The 20,466-nt window shown below is 35.7% G+C and overlaps 1 protein-coding gene across 1 annotated transcript in view; it reads left to right on the top strand.

Annotated features, from left to right (window-relative positions):
• ABCA13 (ATP binding cassette subfamily A member 13) overlaps positions 1–20,466 on the top strand; it is a 139,704-nt gene that overhangs the window by 75,381 nt on the left and 43,857 nt on the right. Inside the window, exons 29-32 of the mRNA XM_077788156.1 lie at positions 4,276–4,384; positions 13,921–13,975; positions 14,606–14,783; positions 17,353–17,468. Coding sequence (XP_077644282.1) covers positions 4,276–4,384; positions 13,921–13,975; positions 14,606–14,783; positions 17,353–17,468 — 458 coding nt within the window. The remainder of the gene's footprint in view (positions 1–4,275; positions 4,385–13,920; positions 13,976–14,605; positions 14,784–17,352; positions 17,469–20,466) is intronic.

The following is a 20,466-nucleotide window of genomic DNA, read 5'->3' as shown; positions in this document are numbered from 1 at the left end:
TAATGAAATATAGGAAGAATATGTGGTAATTTTAAATACTGCCGAAAGGCAAATTGTACTGTTCACATGCCATTTGGAAGAGTACATTTTTTCAATCCCAAAGAGTGGGGCTTGAGGCTTTACAGTACAGTAATTGTATAAGTGTCCAGAGGAAAAAAATTACATCTTTCTACTTTAATATCAATCATGAATCTGGTCCAGCAATTATGAGGGATTTCTCTGCTTCTCATCCTTTTTTCTTGATAGGCCATATGTTAGCTGAAATGTCAATCTAGCTTTATTCTGGGATATTAATGGCAAGTAAAAGATTATGTAATAATGTAAAACATGTCTTCACAGGACTTCAATATGGTGTGGTGAGGGGTTGTGTTTTTCCTTGGGAAAGAATTTTCCTAACTCTGGATAGAATATAAAGTAAAAATTAGTTATATTGATGGATATAGTTTTCTGTTCCTCAGCTCTTTTCTGCCCTTTGTAAATAATTACCTGTGTGGCACAAAAGAAATATGGAAGATGTTTCAGCTAGAGCTAGTACATTTCCATTTTTAATATTTTACCTTTGCTAATAATTTTGAACAAGAAACAAGTCTTTAGAAAAAGACCTTAAATATACCTTCTGGTGAAGTGAAAAACCTTAAAAGTCTTTTTCGTGTTTATTTTTTTAATTTATTTATTAAATATCCATTTGGTTATTTCCTCACACTTTGATTCAGTTACATAATGCAGCTTGGAGGATAATTCAAATTAACATGTTGGATATTGAAATATATCATTACACACAATGCTCTATTGTGCTATTCATTTGAATAGTGGTTGCATTACTTTATTTCAAAGGTGCTCTCTGAACATTTGCAACCTTTCCTCTGCTTAAATTAAATGAGTCTGTGTTGTCAGAATTTTGCTTTGTTGTTTTTAATTGCCTTTTTTTTTTCCCAACACAACAGACATAATTTCAGTGGAGTTTCATTATGTATATATGTATGTGAAACTTTCTGTTCTGTGATAAACTTTCAAAAACTGATAGAATTAGGGATGGTTGTATGGGGCTGTGAAAAAGACAGGTTACCCTTGAGCACTTGTTTCTGGTTTTTTGCCCTGATTGCTATTTGCATAGGAGGTCCTGCAGTGCAAAGATTTTCAGTTTTCCTTGTGAATCTTAGGTTTTCTTTCACTACCTTTCGTTAAAGACCGCTCTTGTTGATTAATGAATGGGAGATCTAGTTTGTGGAATAATTTGTGGGAACTGAACTGGAGAAGAATAAAGTAATTTAATGACTTTGCAAAAAGGGGAAGACGTTAGGGTTTGTTCTTTTTTTCTTTAAATGTGGGGACATAAGGGTTTGAGACATTTGAGTACCATTACCTAGGACATGGAAGACATCCTGGGGGTCAGGCACAGTCTGTGTGGATTTATGAAAGGCAGGTCCTGCATGACCCATCTGACCTTCTATGGCAAAGTGACCTGCTTACCAGATGAGGGAAAGGCTGTGGATTTTGTCTGTCCAGACTTCAGTAAAGCATTTGACATTGTAAAATAGGCTTCTTGTGGCTTGGGTGGCTGACTTTTTGATGGCTAAAAATCTGATTGTATGGCTGGGCAAGAGAATTGTCGTGCTACATCCTTTTGGTTGTTGGTCACTAGCTGTGCTCCCCAGGGCTCAGTTTTGGGACTGGTCCTACGTAACACTCTTCTTGATGATCTGGATGTGGGGATTGAGTGCACCCTCAGTGAATATGCAGATGACACTAAGCTGTATGGGGGTGTTGATCTGCTTGAAGGTAGGAAGGCTTCTCAGACTCAGTCATTGGGTTGAGGACAACTGCACGAGGTTCTATAAGGTGAAATGTTATGTCTAGCACTTGTGTCCCAGCAACCCCATGAAGTGCTACTAGTTGGTGAAGAAGTGGCTTGGGGGCTTTTCAGCAGAAAAGGGACCTGAGGGTGTTGGTGGACCACCAGCTGAATATGAGCCAATGTGTGCCCAAGTAATGACATCTTGGGCTGTATCAAGAATAGCATAGACAGCAGGACCAGGGCAATGATTTTCACCTTATATTCAGCATTGGTGAGACTGTACCTCAAGTACTCTGCTCAATTCTGGGCACCTCACTTGAAAATAACACTGTGAGGTATTGAAGCATATCCGAAGAGCAGCAAGGCTTGTGAAGGGTCTAGAGAACATGACTTATGAGAAATGACTGAGGGAGCAGGGTTTGTTTAGTCTGGAGAACAAGAAGCTCAGGGTAGACCTCATTCCTCTCTACAACTCCCTGAAAGAAGGCTGCAGTGAGGTGGTTGCTGGTCTCTTCTGCTGAGCCTGAAGAGAGAACGAGAGGAAATTGTCTTGAGTTGAAACGGGTGAGATTCAGATAAGCTATTAGAAAAAAATTCACTGTGAGGGGTGTCAGGAATTGGAATAGCTTTCCCAGGGAGTTGGTGCAGCCATCCCTGGAGGTGCTTAAGAAGTGTTTGGATCTGATGTTGGGTGACGTAGTTTATTGTTCTAGGAGTTACAGTGGTAGTGCTGGGTTAGTGGTTGGACTTGATGATGTTAAAGGTCTCTTCAAACCTCGGTGATTCAATGATGCTGTTGAGATTTCAAGCAATTGTGAATACCACATAAAGAACAAGAGAAAATGTGAATGGTGATGCAGGCAAGCATAATGGCAGGTCAAAGCTGCTTATTTTTTTCAAAATGGCTAACAGAGCTTGTGGTGAAAACAATTGAAGGGTGACAGGCAGAGAAGAAATGACAGTGGACCTCAGAGTGGTTCTTGGAATCATGACCAAGGATAGATGGGAGCAAATAATATGGAGTCAGGGTATTGTAAACCTCACCTCCCAAAAATGTGGAGATTCAGACAAGTAGGTATTAACGAGAATTAATCAGAAAAAAATTATTAAGAAAGGGAAACAGAACAGAAGATTAGACAGCCTACACTAGAAAATATAGAGGAGAATGTGTCAGAAAAAAAACAGTCAGAGTGTGGAATTAGGGTCCAAGTAAGGTTTATATTTGGATAATATCAGAAAAAAAAAGGGCAGAATTATCTGCAAGTAAATGAGAACAGCATCAAAAGAGAGATAAGAGAATCTTTAGGGAAGTTTCTAAGATGTAACTGTATAGATGGTAATTATAGCATTTATGGAATTTTAGGAGAGGAGTGTTAAGGCAATAAAAATGTATATTAAATCCTGTTCACCTTGCATAATGATTCAGAATCCAGAAAGACAGAAAGATGGTGAGGATTGCCCTATCAAAGACAGAAAGGTTAGGAGTTTTTCAACTGTTATGAAAAAAAAGGGAGAAGAAAGGGTGCTCTGGTGTGAGAAATGGATAGTAATCAGATGGTTTTAAATGCCACTGAGACTGAAAACAAACATCCATAATAATTTGACTTCATTTTCAGTATGGATAATATAGATCCAAAGGCACTATGATTAACTATAATGGGTGATAAGAACAAATTTCTAACTGCAGAGGAAACTCAAACCTTGGTATATTTGGTATTGGGACATATCAAGCTCTCAAGAATGGTTCTAGCAAGTGGAAATGTGGATTAAAAGTACTTTCTCAAGTCAGGGTCAATCTGCATAGAAAAAGTATATGTTACAACAACATTGTTTCCCTGTGTTCCTCAGATAGATTGGCTTGTCTTGTCTGCCTTAAAGTTTGTCTGCATCAATTTTCTCCATGATCAACAAGCCACTGATGCTGGATTCTGAATCATCATGCAAAGTGAAGAACTTTGTCTATGGAACATCTTCATACTTGTAAACAGTGCCTCCTTGTTTCTTTCTTTCCCCCTCTTTCTAGAATATTCTGGTCCTAGATACTTTATGCTGTGTGTCATTTGGAGGTATTATTTCAAGAAGTCTCTTTTGAATTTCAATGATTCTTCCAATTTTAGCATTAGTTTTACTCATCTTTTTGTATTTTTGATCAAACTGGTAATTGTTATTTTCACATTGTTATCCCTCTATTTGTTCAACCATGTGTGTAAAGGAAGGGGGGCACGGTGTTCCATTAAATCAGAGAATATCAATTAAGTAATGAACATATGTGTACAGCTCCAACAAGAGAAAACTGCTGCGTGTTGTTGGCTTATGCAAATCAACAAATTCTGTTCTGCCTGGTTGACTTTCTTGTATAAATAAATGTCATAACAAAATAATTAGATATCCTTCATGCAGTTCTTAAAGGTATGTGAACTTTCAGATCAGCATGCAGATTGAACTAATTTTTGATTGACAATTTCCATTCTTTCTTCCAGGTGTGGTATAACCAAAAAGGTTTCCATTCGCTGCCATCCTACTTAAATGAACTCAATAACTTCATTCTGTGGCTGAATTTACCTTCTAATGTGGATTGGAGACAGTATGGTAATAATCTGTATTTATTCATATGTTTTGGAAAGTAGTTTTTAAATGAACTATTATAAGTATGAAAACTTTTCAGTTTACAGTAGGATTTCAGAGATCCATTTCTCCAGAGGACTTAAAAGTGAAAATTTTAATTACAAATAAAGTTTTTGTGGAGAATATAGTACACAGTAAGGTAAAATTTGAATTTAAAGCTCAACATGTCAATGAGTTCCTTACAAAGACATTCCTGTGAAATAAGAAAGTGTAAATTGGTTTGGGATATTAGTCCCTCTGAAACTGCTGCTAGGGCTTACTAAAATGCCATGACTAAGGCACAACAGACTATGGATTTATAACTTCTTTGGCACTTTGCTATATCGCCTTGTATAAATATCCAGGGTAAATCCAGATTAGCCTGTAAATTCACAGAGCAATGTGTGTTTCATTGCATCCTGTTACTCAAGGAACAGGAAAGGCTACTATATATTATTACTGTGCAAAACAAAAGAGAAATTATTATATCTGGCTTGTGAATGCTCTCATTCATATATCCTGAACTTTATAAAAATTTGTTAAAGTAAAAATTTTATAAACCGACATCTAATGAAGTGACTGCTGCCAAAGACTAAGCTGTTAACACAGGTGAACTTTTAGGATGTGGAAATCTAGTTTGAAATCTGGACTTGATTAACTTCACAAGTTCATGTTAACTTCAATCCATTCCAGTTTCTTTCATTCTTAAAAATTCTGTTAAATAGGAATTTGGTTTAGGGAAATTTAAAAAGAGTTTTTGACCAATTTTTAAGGGTTCTTGTAAACTTAGGATAGTTTTCTGTAATGGTAAAATGATTTTAAGTGTTTTATAATTAAGAAAGAAGACTAAATCACTGAAAATGGGGAAGGAATGCTGAGAATCTAAAACCAGAGATTCATTAAGAAAACTTTCTGGCATGTCCAAGAAAAAGGAGCAATGGCTTGCTTTCAAGATGACTGGGGTTTCATTTTTCTAAATGAATTATGAGAATAGGTCAAAGGTAATATGTTTACATAGAAACTTTGAATGAAATGAAGTCAGATATTTTAATGAGAATTTTTAATAGAAGTAAATTTTTAATCAACTTTCCCTGCACTTTATGAGTCCTAATTTTTTAAGTAAGTGAGCTTTTTTACTATACCATTAGATATCCTATTCTGGAACTTAAATGTTTTCTTACCCTCACCTTTATATCTATCACGGAGAATCAGGGTTTGCTGTCCTTACACTCAGAGAAAATGCTAGCTATCCCAAAGATTATGAGAATGATTTGTTTTTTGATACTGCATGACACAGAAACACAGCAAGCACAACAGTGCTTAAGAAATACTTCAAGTCTGGTACTGACATCATGTATGTCAGTACCATTGTATGATCTTGTGGCAGAATATGCTAGCTGCCTGCAGAAGTAGAGCTTAAGAACTAGAAAGTAATTTATTTATTTGTTCATTTGGACAAGAGCACTCAAGATGGACTGATCATGCTCTTGAGGAATAATGCAGAGGGAGCTGTCACAGACATCTTGGGAAGATGGGTCTAGTTACCTACCTAAATGTCTGTATGCGTGTATTTGTTTCTGTACTCGTGTTTGTGTGTGCACACACATGTATGTGTGTGTATTGTTTTTGGAGACCAATATATATGTATATTTTACTTCTAAAAACCTCAACAGTTTTCCAGTGCTGTATGGGCCACTGGCATTCAGTTCACTTTGACTTTTAACTTTCTCTTATTTAATGATACAGTTCTAACAGAGAAGAACTATTCATATGCTTTTGTTATTCAAATTGTTATATGCAGTCCTGTAAGTCAGCAGTCAGAAGACCACATACTGTGTTCCAAGACTGAAATCTATTATTTTTGATTTTTTTCTTCTTCTTCCAAACTCTGTTTATATGCAAGGTCATTTCTAGAATGCTGCTGGAAATTGCTTGTTAAGATGTTGCAGAAACATGGCTTTGTAGTTCTGCCTCGCATTAATGACGTGTTATTTCACAGAACAACTTTTTTTCCAACAGAACCAGTGCTTCTGTATTACTTTTAAGTCACATACAAATAATTTGGTGCTTTAAAAGGGATTGTAAGGACAAAGTCTTCTTTCACAAAAGAAAACATATATATTGTTTTTCAGGAAGAAGCTTACTACAATAGAGTAGAGCATTGCCATGGATGTAAACACAATAGCAGCAACTACGATATCGAAATAACCTTGAGCAAGGTCAACAAGATCAACCACTTGTTTAAGTGTTCATGCAAAAGCTAAGAAACCCTTTGACTTAGCAGTTATATCCTATGTGTATTTATTGAACATGAACCCAGTAGGAGTTCTCCCAAGATCTTTGGAGGATGGAAGAGTCTTTACAGAGCATATGCTGAGTTCTACCTGCTTAGCCCACAAGGGCAGATCCAGTAACTTTCAATGAAGATCAGTAGCACTAGTCCAAGTTCGTGAGAGGTTTTGATAAAAAGGAGCTGAGCAGAAGACTAATTGCTTCTGTCTAAAGTATTTTCTGCAGTCATGAGGATACAGAGAATATAGACTTATGATTTAGTATGGAAGTTTAAAGGAAAAGAAATTACCCAAGTGTATGCTGCTTTGCACTGGTTTATATCCCTAGGGATTTGTATCTGTTCAAAAAGCTTTGAAAAAAATTGATTATTGCTTTTTGTTCTGTCAGTCCAAGTTACTGAGTCTTCAGTATGCAGCAACAGAAAATTATGTCTATTTAGTGATTAAAAAAATCTGTCCTTTTTGCTATTGTGTAATCTGATCTTCAGATACTTTCTCTGCAAGTAGAGAGATTTCTCCTCACCCCATCTCTTAACAATTTGGGATTATTGGTAAATTTCTCTGTGAGGATACTTGGAAAGTTACAATATTTTTTCTTGTAATTTTCATGTAAATATTGATGTGTCTGTTGAAGCAAATGTGTGTGCCCAGCTGGAGGTGCATGTAACTAGATTGAGCAACAGAAATTGGCCCAATCAGTTGAGGTCAGTTTATTGTAGTAAATGAATCAGATGTCCCTTTTGGAACAGCAGTTCAGTAATACTTCTTGTATAAAAATATGTCACTTTGTCTATCACATGGATATTCACCCCTACCTTCAACATCATGTAAGTCTGTGATCCCATTGTGGGAAAAAGTCATCTGCCTCAACTGTGGAAGAAATCAAATACATTCTATTTTCTAATGGGTTATATATTCAGTGATAGATGATGAAAATGAACAGGTTAATAAATGAATTAAAAAAAAAATAGTAAGACACTTCAACAAATAAAGTAAGATATGATGGATTTTTGTCCAAACCATTCACCTCTGACTGGTATTCAAGCTTATATGAATGATGTTTTTTACTCTCTTTCTGAAATGCTGCATTCTTATAACTAATTAATATAATTGTGAGCAAATAAAAATGCAGTAATGAAGTAAGAAGAATAAAAAACTAAAAGGCAATTTTTTTTTTTTTTGCTTAAGCTTAAGATAGAAATTTTGATCAAGTAAAAATGTTGTTTTTCACACCTAATTGTATAATATTGACGCAGAATGTGTTTATTATGCTGGGGTATAGGAGAAAGACTATAATGTTGCTCTTAGGGTAAGGCTATATAAAGAAAAAAGGAGGGGTTGTCATTTATAACTTTGTCTGAAAAGCAGAGCGGTCAAAAAAAGTTATTACATCATTGTTCAAAGAACAAAAATGTCTCAGTATAGAAGGGCCTTTTGTGATGCAGCTGCCCCATCTTAGGATTCCTATTGAAGTCAGTGACTTTTTAAAAAAGCTTTCATACTAGGATTCATTGTAGCTTTCATGTAGCATCCTCATTTATTTCCGATTCAATTCTTCAAGAGAGCAGAAGGGATCAAGGGAGTAATTTTCAACTTTGAATTTTGGTGGAGAGGGGCTGTACAGTTTCCTGAATGCTGTGCAAATTATAACTTTAAACCTTATTACAAAGGAAACCGTGAGATGGCCTTTGGGTGGAGCCTTCTTAACCATGTCTAGTTAGTGGGGGAAACTAAAATAGAAACCATTAATGATAGTGCTGTCTGCGAAATTCTCCATAAAATATAAATTGTAATTTTCAGTTAGTAGTAATGTCTTATTTTATATAAATAGAAATATTGTCACATATATATATGCATATATATATATACGTACATATATAGGTACTGCCTCTATTTTTCTTATACATAATATTTTATTTAGTCTGAAATAAAATGTCTGGAATAAAGAAAGCTAGACTGATCTTATATTCAAGTCTACCACAATAATGATATTTAGAATCAGTAGCACAGATCTAAACTGAGCTATGTACGCAAGATTCAGCTTGACATAACAGACAGTGAACAAAGAAGTGCCAAGAGACACACTCAAAATACAGCACAGAACCAGAAAATATACCAAAGGATAGCTCTGGCTAATCTACTGTGATGGCATACAAGCTTGAAGACCTTTAGTTTTTTTTTCATCTAGATTTCTCGAACTGATACTGAAAAAGTATTGCTGGATTCATATCACTTTTCTCAGTTTTACTGAAAAACCACAGATTTTGAAGTATGTTTATGTGGAAAGTTGCACCCAAGTAGGATCGACTGGACTACCAATGTCTTCTGTTCTTTATCATGTACAGGATGGAAACATCCAGCTCTCTAAAGTTATGCCAAATTGTGCATGCCTTTATTTTCTGACAGAGGACCAACTAGTATAGATGGAAGATAACAGATCTAGAGCACTTTCTCTTGAAGGCACAGACTGAAGACCATTAATAAGATGGTGGTATAGAGAAAGGTGTCCTGAGTTGTACAACTCCTGAATGGCAGCAGGGCAGGATGCAGAATGTTCACAGCAAGTTTTCTTATTCCTGTGAGCTTTCCTATCCAGACTGGAAAAGTATAGTGTTTTGTTGTAGGAATTGTTACAATCCTTCTAATATTTTATGAAGAAGTTATTTCACTAGGTTAGAAATGTCTTTTTAACAAATTAGAATCTAAAATTTTTTTAATCAAGAACATTGTAAGGAAAGGAGTAGGATTGTTGCACCTGGAAGGCAGAATACAAAAGGAAAATCATAGAGAAACTGAAGAGGGTACAGTGAATAGTTTACTACCTCTACATTAAGCATGTAGCATGGGGCTTCTAGTGTCATTTTCAAAGTAAATACATTCTCCTGCCTAGGCCCCAGCTGTGCTACTCCTGAAAATTGTAGTTAAACTGTAAAACTCTGACTACATCCTTCTTCTTTTTTCCATAGTAATGTGGCTTACAGGACTGATAAAAATACCCTTGTTCTCAGTTGTATAAAACAAAGTATTTCATCGAGCAATACAAGAGATGACAACTGAGCTTTTAAATTAAGGAAAGACATAATTAAGAAAAAAAAGAGATACACAAAAAATGTAGTTAACTATAGGCAAAACAACTAAGAAAGAAAGAGAAGCTTCATAGCTGAAAAAAATCTGAGAAAATATATTCCCATTCCTGAATTGCTTTTACATGATTTTGGAAAGGTTGGAATTGTTGTCTGTTAAAATTTTTCACCTCTGCCCATAAAAAAGCCCAAGTAATCACTGTAAAAATAATATGACCAACTGCATGCTAAGGACGAAGAAGAAATAATTTTTATACTGAGAAATTTGTAAAAAGGAGCAGATAGAGTTAGTGATGAATCATATAATATTTGGTGTTATTTCCTGGCTTGCTTTTCCCTTGTGCATACTGATATGGTAAAATTTGCCTTGAGGGCTGTTTACACATGGCTTGCAAGTACAGTCCTTAAAAAAATCCTTGCATAAACATCAGGAGGATCTTTAATAGGAGCTTTATAATTTAGAACTTAGTTTATCTGTCATTTATAGTTTTTAAGTCCTCAAACATGGCAGATAGTTTTCAACTTAATGAGCATCATTATAGCAGCTTTGGTTAGTAAAAAGGCATATAAAGGCAAGAAAATATCAATAAGTACATTTTACAGCATTTTTACAGCTGTATTGGGACAGAGATGTGTGTAAAAAAAAGATAGTCTAGGTTGTTACAAGAAATGTTGGAAAAGATAGGCTATAGAAGTACATGGAAGAGTTTTTTTTAATAAAAAACATATATATACTAGCAAATACCATATATTAATTCTGTTGGGTTTTTTTCTGGTATTTGAAGGTAATTTATAACTTATTTATTGAGTTCAAGGGAACTTTTTTCTCTGTGAATTACTGCTCAGTTTGTGGACTCTATCTAAAAATCATTTATTTTTTGACAATGAGGTGAAGAAATTATTATACTAAAAAGGTCGCAAATTCAGAGATTGTCATGCCCCATGAAGAAACTTAAAATACTGAACAAAAGGCAAGTATTACATTTAATGCAGTGGTAGATTTTTGAATTCTAAACACAATTAAACTTAGTTTAGCACAGTCATACTTTTCTTACTTGTAATCCACAACCTTGTGAAATTTAATTTTAGTTGTGAGTGTGAGTTAAAAGAAAATGTAATCTTTTGTTTCATATACATGATTTGAATGGAAATTGACTGTCAAAAATATATACTACTCTTAAGAAGTGTGATTAGTTTTTGTGACTATTCATAGAAGGAAGTTAATTCAGTGTGACTTTGACTTTTGATTGGTATTGTATGATACAATACTGCAAGAAGCATTATACTATTTAATGCCATTGTTTTTATTTCCCCCTGCAATTATCTCTTTTCCATAGTTTCCCTTTATTCTGTATGTTAATAGAAAAGAAAGTTAAAGCAGTGCATTTCCACATATAGAACCCAATTCAGCTACTGTAGATTTTTGTTTAATACCAATGCAGTAATCTGAGAGTTTTGTTAGTTCCCCCCTGAGATCTTGGTGCCAGGCAAGGGAGGGAATTGTCCTGCTCTGCTCTGCACTGGAGTGGCCTCAACTTCAACACTCTATACAGTTTTGGGTGCCACAATATAAAAAAGACATTAAGCTATTAGAGAGCACTCAAAGGAGAGCCACAAGGATAATGAAGGGCTGGGAGGGGAATGAGAACCAGATTGAGGTCACTTGGTTTGCTCAGCCTGGAGGAGAGGAAATTGAAGGGAGACCTCAGCACAGTGCTCAGCATGCTCACAAGGGAAAGTGGAGAGGCAGGCACCGATCCCTTCACTTCTGTGACCAGTGACAGGACTTGAGGAATTGCCTTAAGTTGACCCAGGGAAGGTTTAGGTTGGATATCCTAAAGGAAAAGAGGGTGGCTGGGCACTGGAACAGGCTCTCCAGGGAAGGGGTCACAGCACCAGCCTGACAGAGTTAAAGAAGTGTTTGGACACTGCTTTCAGGCACATGGTGTGATTCTTGGAATGTCCTGTGTAGGGTTAGGAGCTGGAGCTGATGATCCGGGTGGATCCCTTCCAATTCTGCCTATTCTATGATTATTTCTTCTAATATGCCCACTTTTATTCAAGCATTAGAAAAGCCTAGAAAAAATTTATGGGAACTAAACAGAACTTTTTTCTGTCATCCTTCTTCTCCTTTACATAAATGGAAATTCTGTGGTTCCAGTGGGAAAAAGTAATTTTCTTTGATATGCCTGTTTTGCTTCAGAATAAATAGCAGCAATTAGTTAAAAAATTAATACTTTAAAAGAAAAAGAAAGGAAAATTTTAAACAGTCCCTGAAGGCATATGACATGAAAGACTTCTACAAGTAGCAAGGTATTTATTAGATACATCAAAAAGTTATTGGCTTGAATCTTCTTTTGTTTTCTACATTGGGCTTCAGTGTACTGCATTTAGCTGTTATTTGAAAAATCTTTACCTTGTACAAGTTTTGTGTGTGAGTTAATCATCATCCTGCATCCTGTTTTTCAGCTTTTTACCGTGCAGTGGCTTAGTGATATTTAGATTACTTTGGCTTGAAGATGAGGAATGAAAATTAAAGGGGCAAAATAAATGCTTTCTTAGTCAAATTGCACTGGTTACTAGAATGAAAATCTTTTGTCTTTATACATCTGGACTTTAACAAATTCAATAAAGTGGTGCCTCGCAGAGTCAATGTAAGACTACCAACAATTTCTGTCTTTACCAAAGATACTGGAAAAATTCTAATTGCTGTTAGGCTTAAGTTTGTTTCTTTGTTTTAATTTGGAACAGCATAGATTTATTTAGACACTAATCAAATAGTTCTGATGTGTGGTTTATCTTAAGGCCCACTCACTCAGCCACTTCCTCAGTCTTCCCCAGTGGCATGTGAGAGAGAATATTAGAAGTGATAAAACACATGGGTTGAGATAAAGGCAGTTAAATATAAAGAAAAAAAGCCACACACACAAGCAAAGCAAGGACTTAATTCACCCTTTCCTGTGGGCAGGAAGGTGTTCAGCCAATCCCAGGAGAGCTGGACCCATCATGACTTAGGAAGTCAAACATCATCATGCCAAACATCCCTCCCATTCCTCTTCTTCCCCCATATTACATACTGAGCATGATGCCACATAGTATGGAATGTCCTTTTGGTCAATTGGGGTCAGCTGTCCCACTGTGACCCCTCCCACCTCCCTGTGCACCCTCCATTCTCCTCACTGGTGGAGTGTGAGAGGAGCAAAAAATATCTTGGCTCCAAGTGCTGCTCAACAATAGCAGCACAAACATCTCTGTGTTATCTACATTTTTTTTTTCCAGTACAAATCCAAAACATACCCCCATACTGTGAAGCAAATGAATTCCACCCAGCTGGCACATCTGTCAGGCACACCTGCAGTGATCAGTCACAAACATCATTAAGTCCAGTGGAACAGCAAATTTTGCAGTGGCAATGTTTTGCACCTTCACCCCCCACTCACAAATTTTCTTTTGTTTGAAAAGAAAAGAAGCAAAAAGACACAGTTTTTGTTAATAAACTACCTTCCAATTCCAAAGTTAATTTTGCTAGATTGCTGCATGTTGGTTGCACCAAGAACCAAAATATGCCTAAGAATTCATTGCCTGCTCAGGATTTTTCTAGGTCTCCCAAACTAGGTATTCTTTTATTGTAGAGCTCTATAGTTTCAATCAAAGGTGTGACATTTTTTCTTCTGTGAATTTAGCTAAACAGTTTTTCTCAGCAAAACATCAGTTATCTAAAAATTGCTGAAATATCTAATCTAAAAATTGCTGAAAGATCTAATCTAAAATCTAAGACAAGTACATAAATTGCAGTAACTATCTACCTAACCCCAGAAGATTAGGTATATGAACAAATTCTACTATAGGTTTTATATTTGATCTCTTCTGTGATATAGATTCTGTAGCAATATACAGCATTGATGAACCAATTTCTGAATTTCAGAACACAGAAAAACAACTACTACTTATGTTCATTCATTAGTTTTCAGTGGTTCTAGACTCTGGAAATGACTCAATGGGAGAGTGTTTGGTTTTGCAGACTGGTATTTGACCTGTCTGTATTTAGCCTTTTTATTCATATGTGCAACAAGTGTTAACAGTCTACTCCAGAACTTGAAGTCCTTAATAATATTTAATATTTCATTATTTATTTTTCTTTTCACAGGGATTACACTCTACAGCCAACCATATGGAGGAGCCTTGTTGGATGAGGACAAAATGTGAGCAACCTCTTAAAATGTTTCACAGCAACAATCAGCAAACAATTGAAACTATCAATTAAATAATATATGTTTCCTGGAATAGATGCTGTGAATTGATAGGCCCAATTCAGTTCTACTGAGTAAAGCATTTTTTAGAGAGGTCTGTCTGTAAAGTCCACTGTTTATACCAAAAAGGGTTCCAGTATTTCGTAAAGAAAAAGACTGAATTTATGCTGATTGTGTCATGAGAGTTTTAAACAGGGTAACTGTTTCAAATTATTTCAAGGGTTTAAAGTTTATTTTTCTGTAAAAGGGAAATATTTGCATAAGCTTCACTTTTCAACTCAGACTCGTGTGGTGCTCTGTAACTCACCTATAGTTTTGTAGCTTAACACATTTTATTCCTGTTCTTTAATTAGATGTTGACAGTGAAGGGACATTGTGTCCCTGCTCATTGCAGGCTGTTGGAACTAGACGATCTTTAAGATCCCTTCCAATCCAAACCATTCAGTGATTCTACAGTGTTTGCAATCAGGATTAAGGTCCTAATGTCTAGTGTTTTGGTGAGAAATTAGCCTGAAAAATGCTAACATTTGAGGGAGTTTTCCCCATTGTGTTTTCACTGCACTATTTTGCTTTTTACCCTAGAATGGAGAATGTTCGCCAGTGTGGGGTAGCACTGTGTATCATGCTGGGTTTCTCTATCCTTACTGCATCCATTGGAACTGCCATAGTGAAAGACAGAGTGTCTGGGACAAAGCGCTTGCAACACATCACAGGCCTGGGTTACAAAACTTACTGGCTTGCCAACTTCTGCTGTGATATGGTATGTATTATGTGAGGCAGCACGTGCTCAGGTGTACATTTTAGGCTAGTTTCTTATAAATGAGCAAAATGAGATATGGTCACAAGATAAAGAATAAGATTTGAATGGCACAGTGACAGCTCTTGGCTGACATGCCAACAAGCATTAAGTCACCATTCCTACTTGAATGCAGGATGGGGATTGTGTTCCTTTCTTCCCAAAGGTGAATTGTAAATTATTTGCTAGCTTTAGCTATTTTACAATGAAAAGAAAGTTAGCTAATCAGCCTAGACAGAAAGAATCTTCCACACATCAGCAGGAATTTCTATGCTTTGAATTTTGCTGTGCACTGGCAAAACCTTACAAATTAGTGGAGAAAACTGAAAATAGTAGTCAGCTACTTTAAGGGACAATTATGTTATGAGTTGTTGTGGATAATATGATACTTATGATTGGTACCTTTTATTTGTGTCACTGGAAGAGGCAGCTCAAGGAAGTGGTGGAGTCACCATCCCTGGAGGTATTTAAAAGCCATATAGATATGGCACTGAGGAACATGGTTTAGTGGTGGATTAATGGTTGGGCCTGATGTTCTTAAGGTCCTTTCCAACATTTAGGTTAGATTGTATGACACCCTGGTCAGGAACAGAAATTTTTTGGAACACTCTGTTTTCATTTAGAAAATGAAATGTTTCTAATTCTGAAACATTAGATCTTTACCCATCCATGCTTGAAATCAGAATTTTTACACTTGAGCAATCTTGAGGTAAGAGCACATTTTTCCAAATGTTATTTGCTTGGCCAGTCAATCTTGGTATTTCTTTTTGCTGCTGCTTCAGATAAGAAGGCTTGGTTAAAAACAGTCCATCATTCAGTTTCTCCTTGTGAGCAAAGTCAACTCCTCATTATTTTCTCCCAATCTCTCAAAATGTTCTCACAAATTCAACACAGTACTGTATGATCGATCATGATGTCGGAAAGAATAGACACTGCTTTAAATGCTAATTGTGATACAGATCATTTAGGGACACTGAACACATGAATATATGAACTGTTAAGTTTTAAATCCCTCTACATATTTTAAATATTACAGGCTGTATCCTGTATTATTGGTAGCAGAATCTTTACTAGGCCTGCAGAAGTATTTGATTTATGAAATTGCTCTCATGAGAATCAGGCTGCTCTTACTGTATTTATAGGCATGAATGATATTCATTACTATGTTCAACAAATGGAAAAATTGTAAATGTTAGGAAAATTGAAAGAGAAATAAAGAAATTTTGTTCAGATTACACTTGTGTCACCAGAGGGGCAAAATGAAAGCTGTTTTGTTGTACATGCAAAACTTCTGTAATATACCATGATTCCAGGGTAAGGCTTCCAATAGAATTTTATTTTAAAGTTATTGATTTATTTCTAGACAAAAGCCCCAGGTCTGTTGAAAAATACTAGGACTCAAATGTGTTGTGACTTCTCTAAAATATTTTTAAACAAGTTCAGGATAACTGAAACATATATCTGTCGGTGGTATGTTATGATACTTGTATATGGTAAAGAAAAGTTACACTGTGAATGGGAACATTGCATCCTTCTACATTTTACTCCATTGCTCTTCTCTTAAAAAAATATATTTCCCAGTAGCAAAGACAGGATGGCCTCTGGTTTGATTTGGTTTTTCCCTGTATTTCAGTATGAAAGTCCAATTTTAACAGTATGTTGTTCTTCTACATTGAATATTTAGCTAGACCTTGATTTGTTGCCTCTATTGCAATTGTATCTCAAAATCTCAGTTCTATTAGGTTAAAGCTATAAAGCTAAATATTACATAGGCAGAACTGGAGGCAGTCAGTGCCCTAGTGAGCTCAGGTTCAATGCACAGAGCAGGCAGACACTGAAAATGGAGCTGAGCACAGGTCTTCACATTCTGACATTGCTATTTGGAAGCAGAACCCCTCTCTCTTGAATACTTGGATATGAATCTCCTGTACCAATCACACCTTACGACCCTTAAATATTGCTTGCCATTATGTCAAGAGACTAAAGAGAGAAACTGCTTTCCCCGTTACCCAATGGCTGTAATGCTTTTACGTATTTTTACCATTCCAAATAAAAGATGCAATTTGTGTCATCAGCACACATGGTCCTTCATAAAAATCTCTTTTAAAATTGCATCATTTTTATTCTCCTACATGAATGCAGCACCAATCAGAGAAACTGCTGTTTCTGAAACCAAGCCTCTGTATTCACAGTGTAATTTGATGTTTTGGAGCAATAGCCCCACATGGACTCATTATCTGGAAGCGTTAGCTTGTTAAATGGATGTATTGGAAATGTCAATAAAAATAGGGTTAAGGGGGGTAGTCTGTAGTCACATTTTATCTTGTCAAGTTTTTTCATTTGTATGGGGAAGTTTCATAGTATGTGCAGACTATCAAATCTCCAAGCTCTTCTGCCTATTTCCTCCTAATTTATAGTATATTTGTATTGAAAGTATGATGAAGAAGTTAATTTGTAAAACCCCTCTATGCAATCCAGGTAAGACCAGTAAGAGATGCTCACCTGCTCAGTGTTTTTTTCCTCATGTTTCTAGCTGTTTTACATGGTTCCAGTCACCCTGTGTGTTGGTGTTATTAGTGCCTTCCAGCTATCAGCCTTCACTTTCCGAAAGAACTTGGCAGCCACTGTTCTCCTGCTGATACTCTTTGGGTATGTGATTGGAAATGCTACTATGGAATTACAGCTTCCAAGAAACAAATATAAATCTTTAGGTGCAGTTTGCACCTGCTGCTGGATGCATGGTTTTCTGTCTTTGTAAGCAATTATGATTCAGCAAAGCATAGTGAGAAAACAGGCTGAAACGTGAATTTGAAAATTAAACACAAAAAATGGAGGGAGATTTACTCACACATTTAAAAAAAAAATGGAGTGCAAACATCTCAGAAGATACTCAGCCTGTATAACATTAGTTTACTATTAGAAATGGTATGTTATCTTTTAGAAAATGAGGAATATTAACATAGGTCAGAATTTCAGTGCTTAGCTGTGCAGAATTTCATCAAGAAGGTAAGAAACAGCTTTTATTCCAGCTCTATTTTTTCTGTAATTCAACATAGCTTCAGGAATGTATATTTCCAATGAGAAGTCTGTCCAATATTAAATACTCAGGTGGATAAAGATTTGTCTCCTAATAGTACTGTGAGAGAGGAAAGTTCTACCAAGCTACTTTCTTGCTTAATTTCACCTGAAAAACAACAGCAACAACAAAAAAAACCAACCAAAAAACCCACAAAAACCAAACCAAACCAAAAAAAACCCAAACCAAACAAAACCCCCAAGCAACCAATGGGAAAAAACCAACCAAACAACCACAAAAACAACCAAAAAGCAATCCTGTAATAGGAGGTTAAAATTACTGGTTTGACAAAGGATAGCTCTATAAATGTAAGTCTGTTCAGTCCTGGGATCAAGCATATTAATAATGCGTTCTGTTGTGTCACTCGAGGGGCAAAATTAAAGTTCTTTTGCTGTACATGTACAACTTTAGTAATACACCATGATTTCAGGGTAAGATTTTTGATAAAGCTTGACTTTAAAGTTATTTATTTATATAAAGTGAGAAGCCCCAGGTCTGTTGAAACATACTGTGACTCAACTCATACTGGGACTCATAACTCTTCCTGTGTGCAGTCTAAAGTGATGTTAGAAATGCTGAAGATGAATTGTTAAAGGAAAAGGCATCTGAGAAGTTTATTACTTATTTCAAGCAACTAATTGTTGCTACCCTTGTAGGGGAGAGTGTGTATCTCACAAGAGAGATGTTTAGATAATGAAATATAGGTGCTTCATGAGACAATGGTAAAGAAGGAAAGAAGAAAGGACCTTCTCTAGGACCAGTATATGTTCTATTCCAGGAAGAGTCTCAGATAAACCCTTCAAAAAACCAATTTACTATATTGCACCTTAAAAACTGTGATTAAGGTTTTGTGCCTCCAGCAAGTCATTTTTTGGAAACTGTTTAGGTATCCTCAAAGCTGGATCTTTTCTTGGAAATTCTAGCCTAAGTTTATTCAGAACCATACTTCAGAATTGTCCTTCATCAAATGCATTTCGAAAGCCAGAACATGCCAAGTCCTCTCTTGTAAAACTTTCCAAATTCTTTGCATAATTCTATTTATAATTTTTTCTTATAATTCCAGTTTGAGCTCCTCTTTCCTGGATGTGAATAGCCAAACTAGTATGAAATGTTGTGGAGGTCATGATGCTAGGATTTTTTAAATAACTTGCATGAAGCATCCAAAGTTCATAATTTCCTCCTCTCTGTATCTTTCTTGGGTACCACCCTCACTTCTTTTCTTCTGCACTTCCATCAAGTTATTCCTTCAAGTTAAAGGCACAAATTCTAACCAGTCTTAGAGCAAAGATTTCACACTATGGAATCTCACACCTTTTTTATTAGCTTTACAACCACTGAATCTTTCTTGTGATCCAATTGCTGTCGTATTAGAGAGGCATAAGCTTCTACAGAAACCTAAGCCAGCAACTGAAGCACACAGTACAAACCTGTATGTCTACTGAAGTCATGACAGGGTTTTTCTAGTGTGCTATGGGCTTTGACCCTGCCCATAGTCTACTATCAAGTGCCAGTTATCCTGGCATTGTTTTAACCAAAAGTTAGGCTAAACTTTGAGTATCTCAGAAAAAAAGTCATTGAACAAAAATGGGTCTTATTTTGTTGACTGTAGATGCATCTTAATCAGCTCAATATAATCCCTCCTGTTCTGTTCAGCTTTGGCTGACATAACAGATGTTGCAGTGATTTTTAACAAGGAAATCTATGTATTCAATGTGCATTAACATATATTAAAGATCCAATAGCTGTCTGTAAATTTAACATGTCTCAAGGACATTGATAAACTTCAGAGTTTCCACACTTCTTAATCTACCCTTTATTCAGCCTAACTATACTGTAAATGTGATGAAGCCCATTGTGGCCATTTTTTTCCCCTCAGTACTATACAAATAATCCTCAATCATCTGAATGCCATCAGCATCTGCATTTTTTTTTCCTTAAAAGATGTTTTTTCTCTTCAGGGTACATTTGTGCAGAATTTCAGCTCTAGAACAAAGATAAAAATAACCTATTTTTACAAAAAATTAAAGAAGGTGTGTTCGAAAGAGTAATGAATTTCTTAGTTTGCTACTTTAAAAGTTATTTTCTTTAAAAATATAACTAAACTAGATATTTTTCTCTTTTAGATGATTGCAGATGATTCTAGTCCAAATTCTTAAGCAGTTTTGTCCAAAATGTTCTGTCTTTTATACTTAGAAAATACTAAATTGCAACTGCAGCTGAAGGAAGAGAAAGAGGATAGAAATGTAGGTGTGACAGGCCACAATTTAAAGGCTGTATTTGAACATCATATAACTTTAGGATTCTGAAAGCCTTACTTATTTCTTAGCAGCTATAAGGAAAAAAATCAAATTTTGCTTTCATTTACAGCAGAGCAACAGCACTGTAAATCATGTATCTTTCTTGAGCTGTTTCCAAGGATGAACTTGTATTTATGATATTGTTATTCTGAGAACAGTGATTTTGGTATGTGCATCAAAGGAAGAAAAGATTGTGTGATTAAGACTGGCAAAAGGATGCTGAATATATATAGTGGGATCTTGAATACTTAGAATACTTAGAATACTTAGAATT

Source organism: Lonchura striata, chromosome 1 (genome assembly GCF_046129695.1).
Source record: "Lonchura striata isolate bLonStr1 chromosome 1, bLonStr1.mat, whole genome shotgun sequence".
In the NCBI taxonomy this organism is placed as follows: domain Eukaryota; kingdom Metazoa; phylum Chordata; class Aves; order Passeriformes; family Estrildidae; genus Lonchura; species Lonchura striata.
The sequence above is the reverse complement of the archived record's forward strand: the minus strand, read 5'-3'. Positions and strand labels throughout refer to the sequence as shown.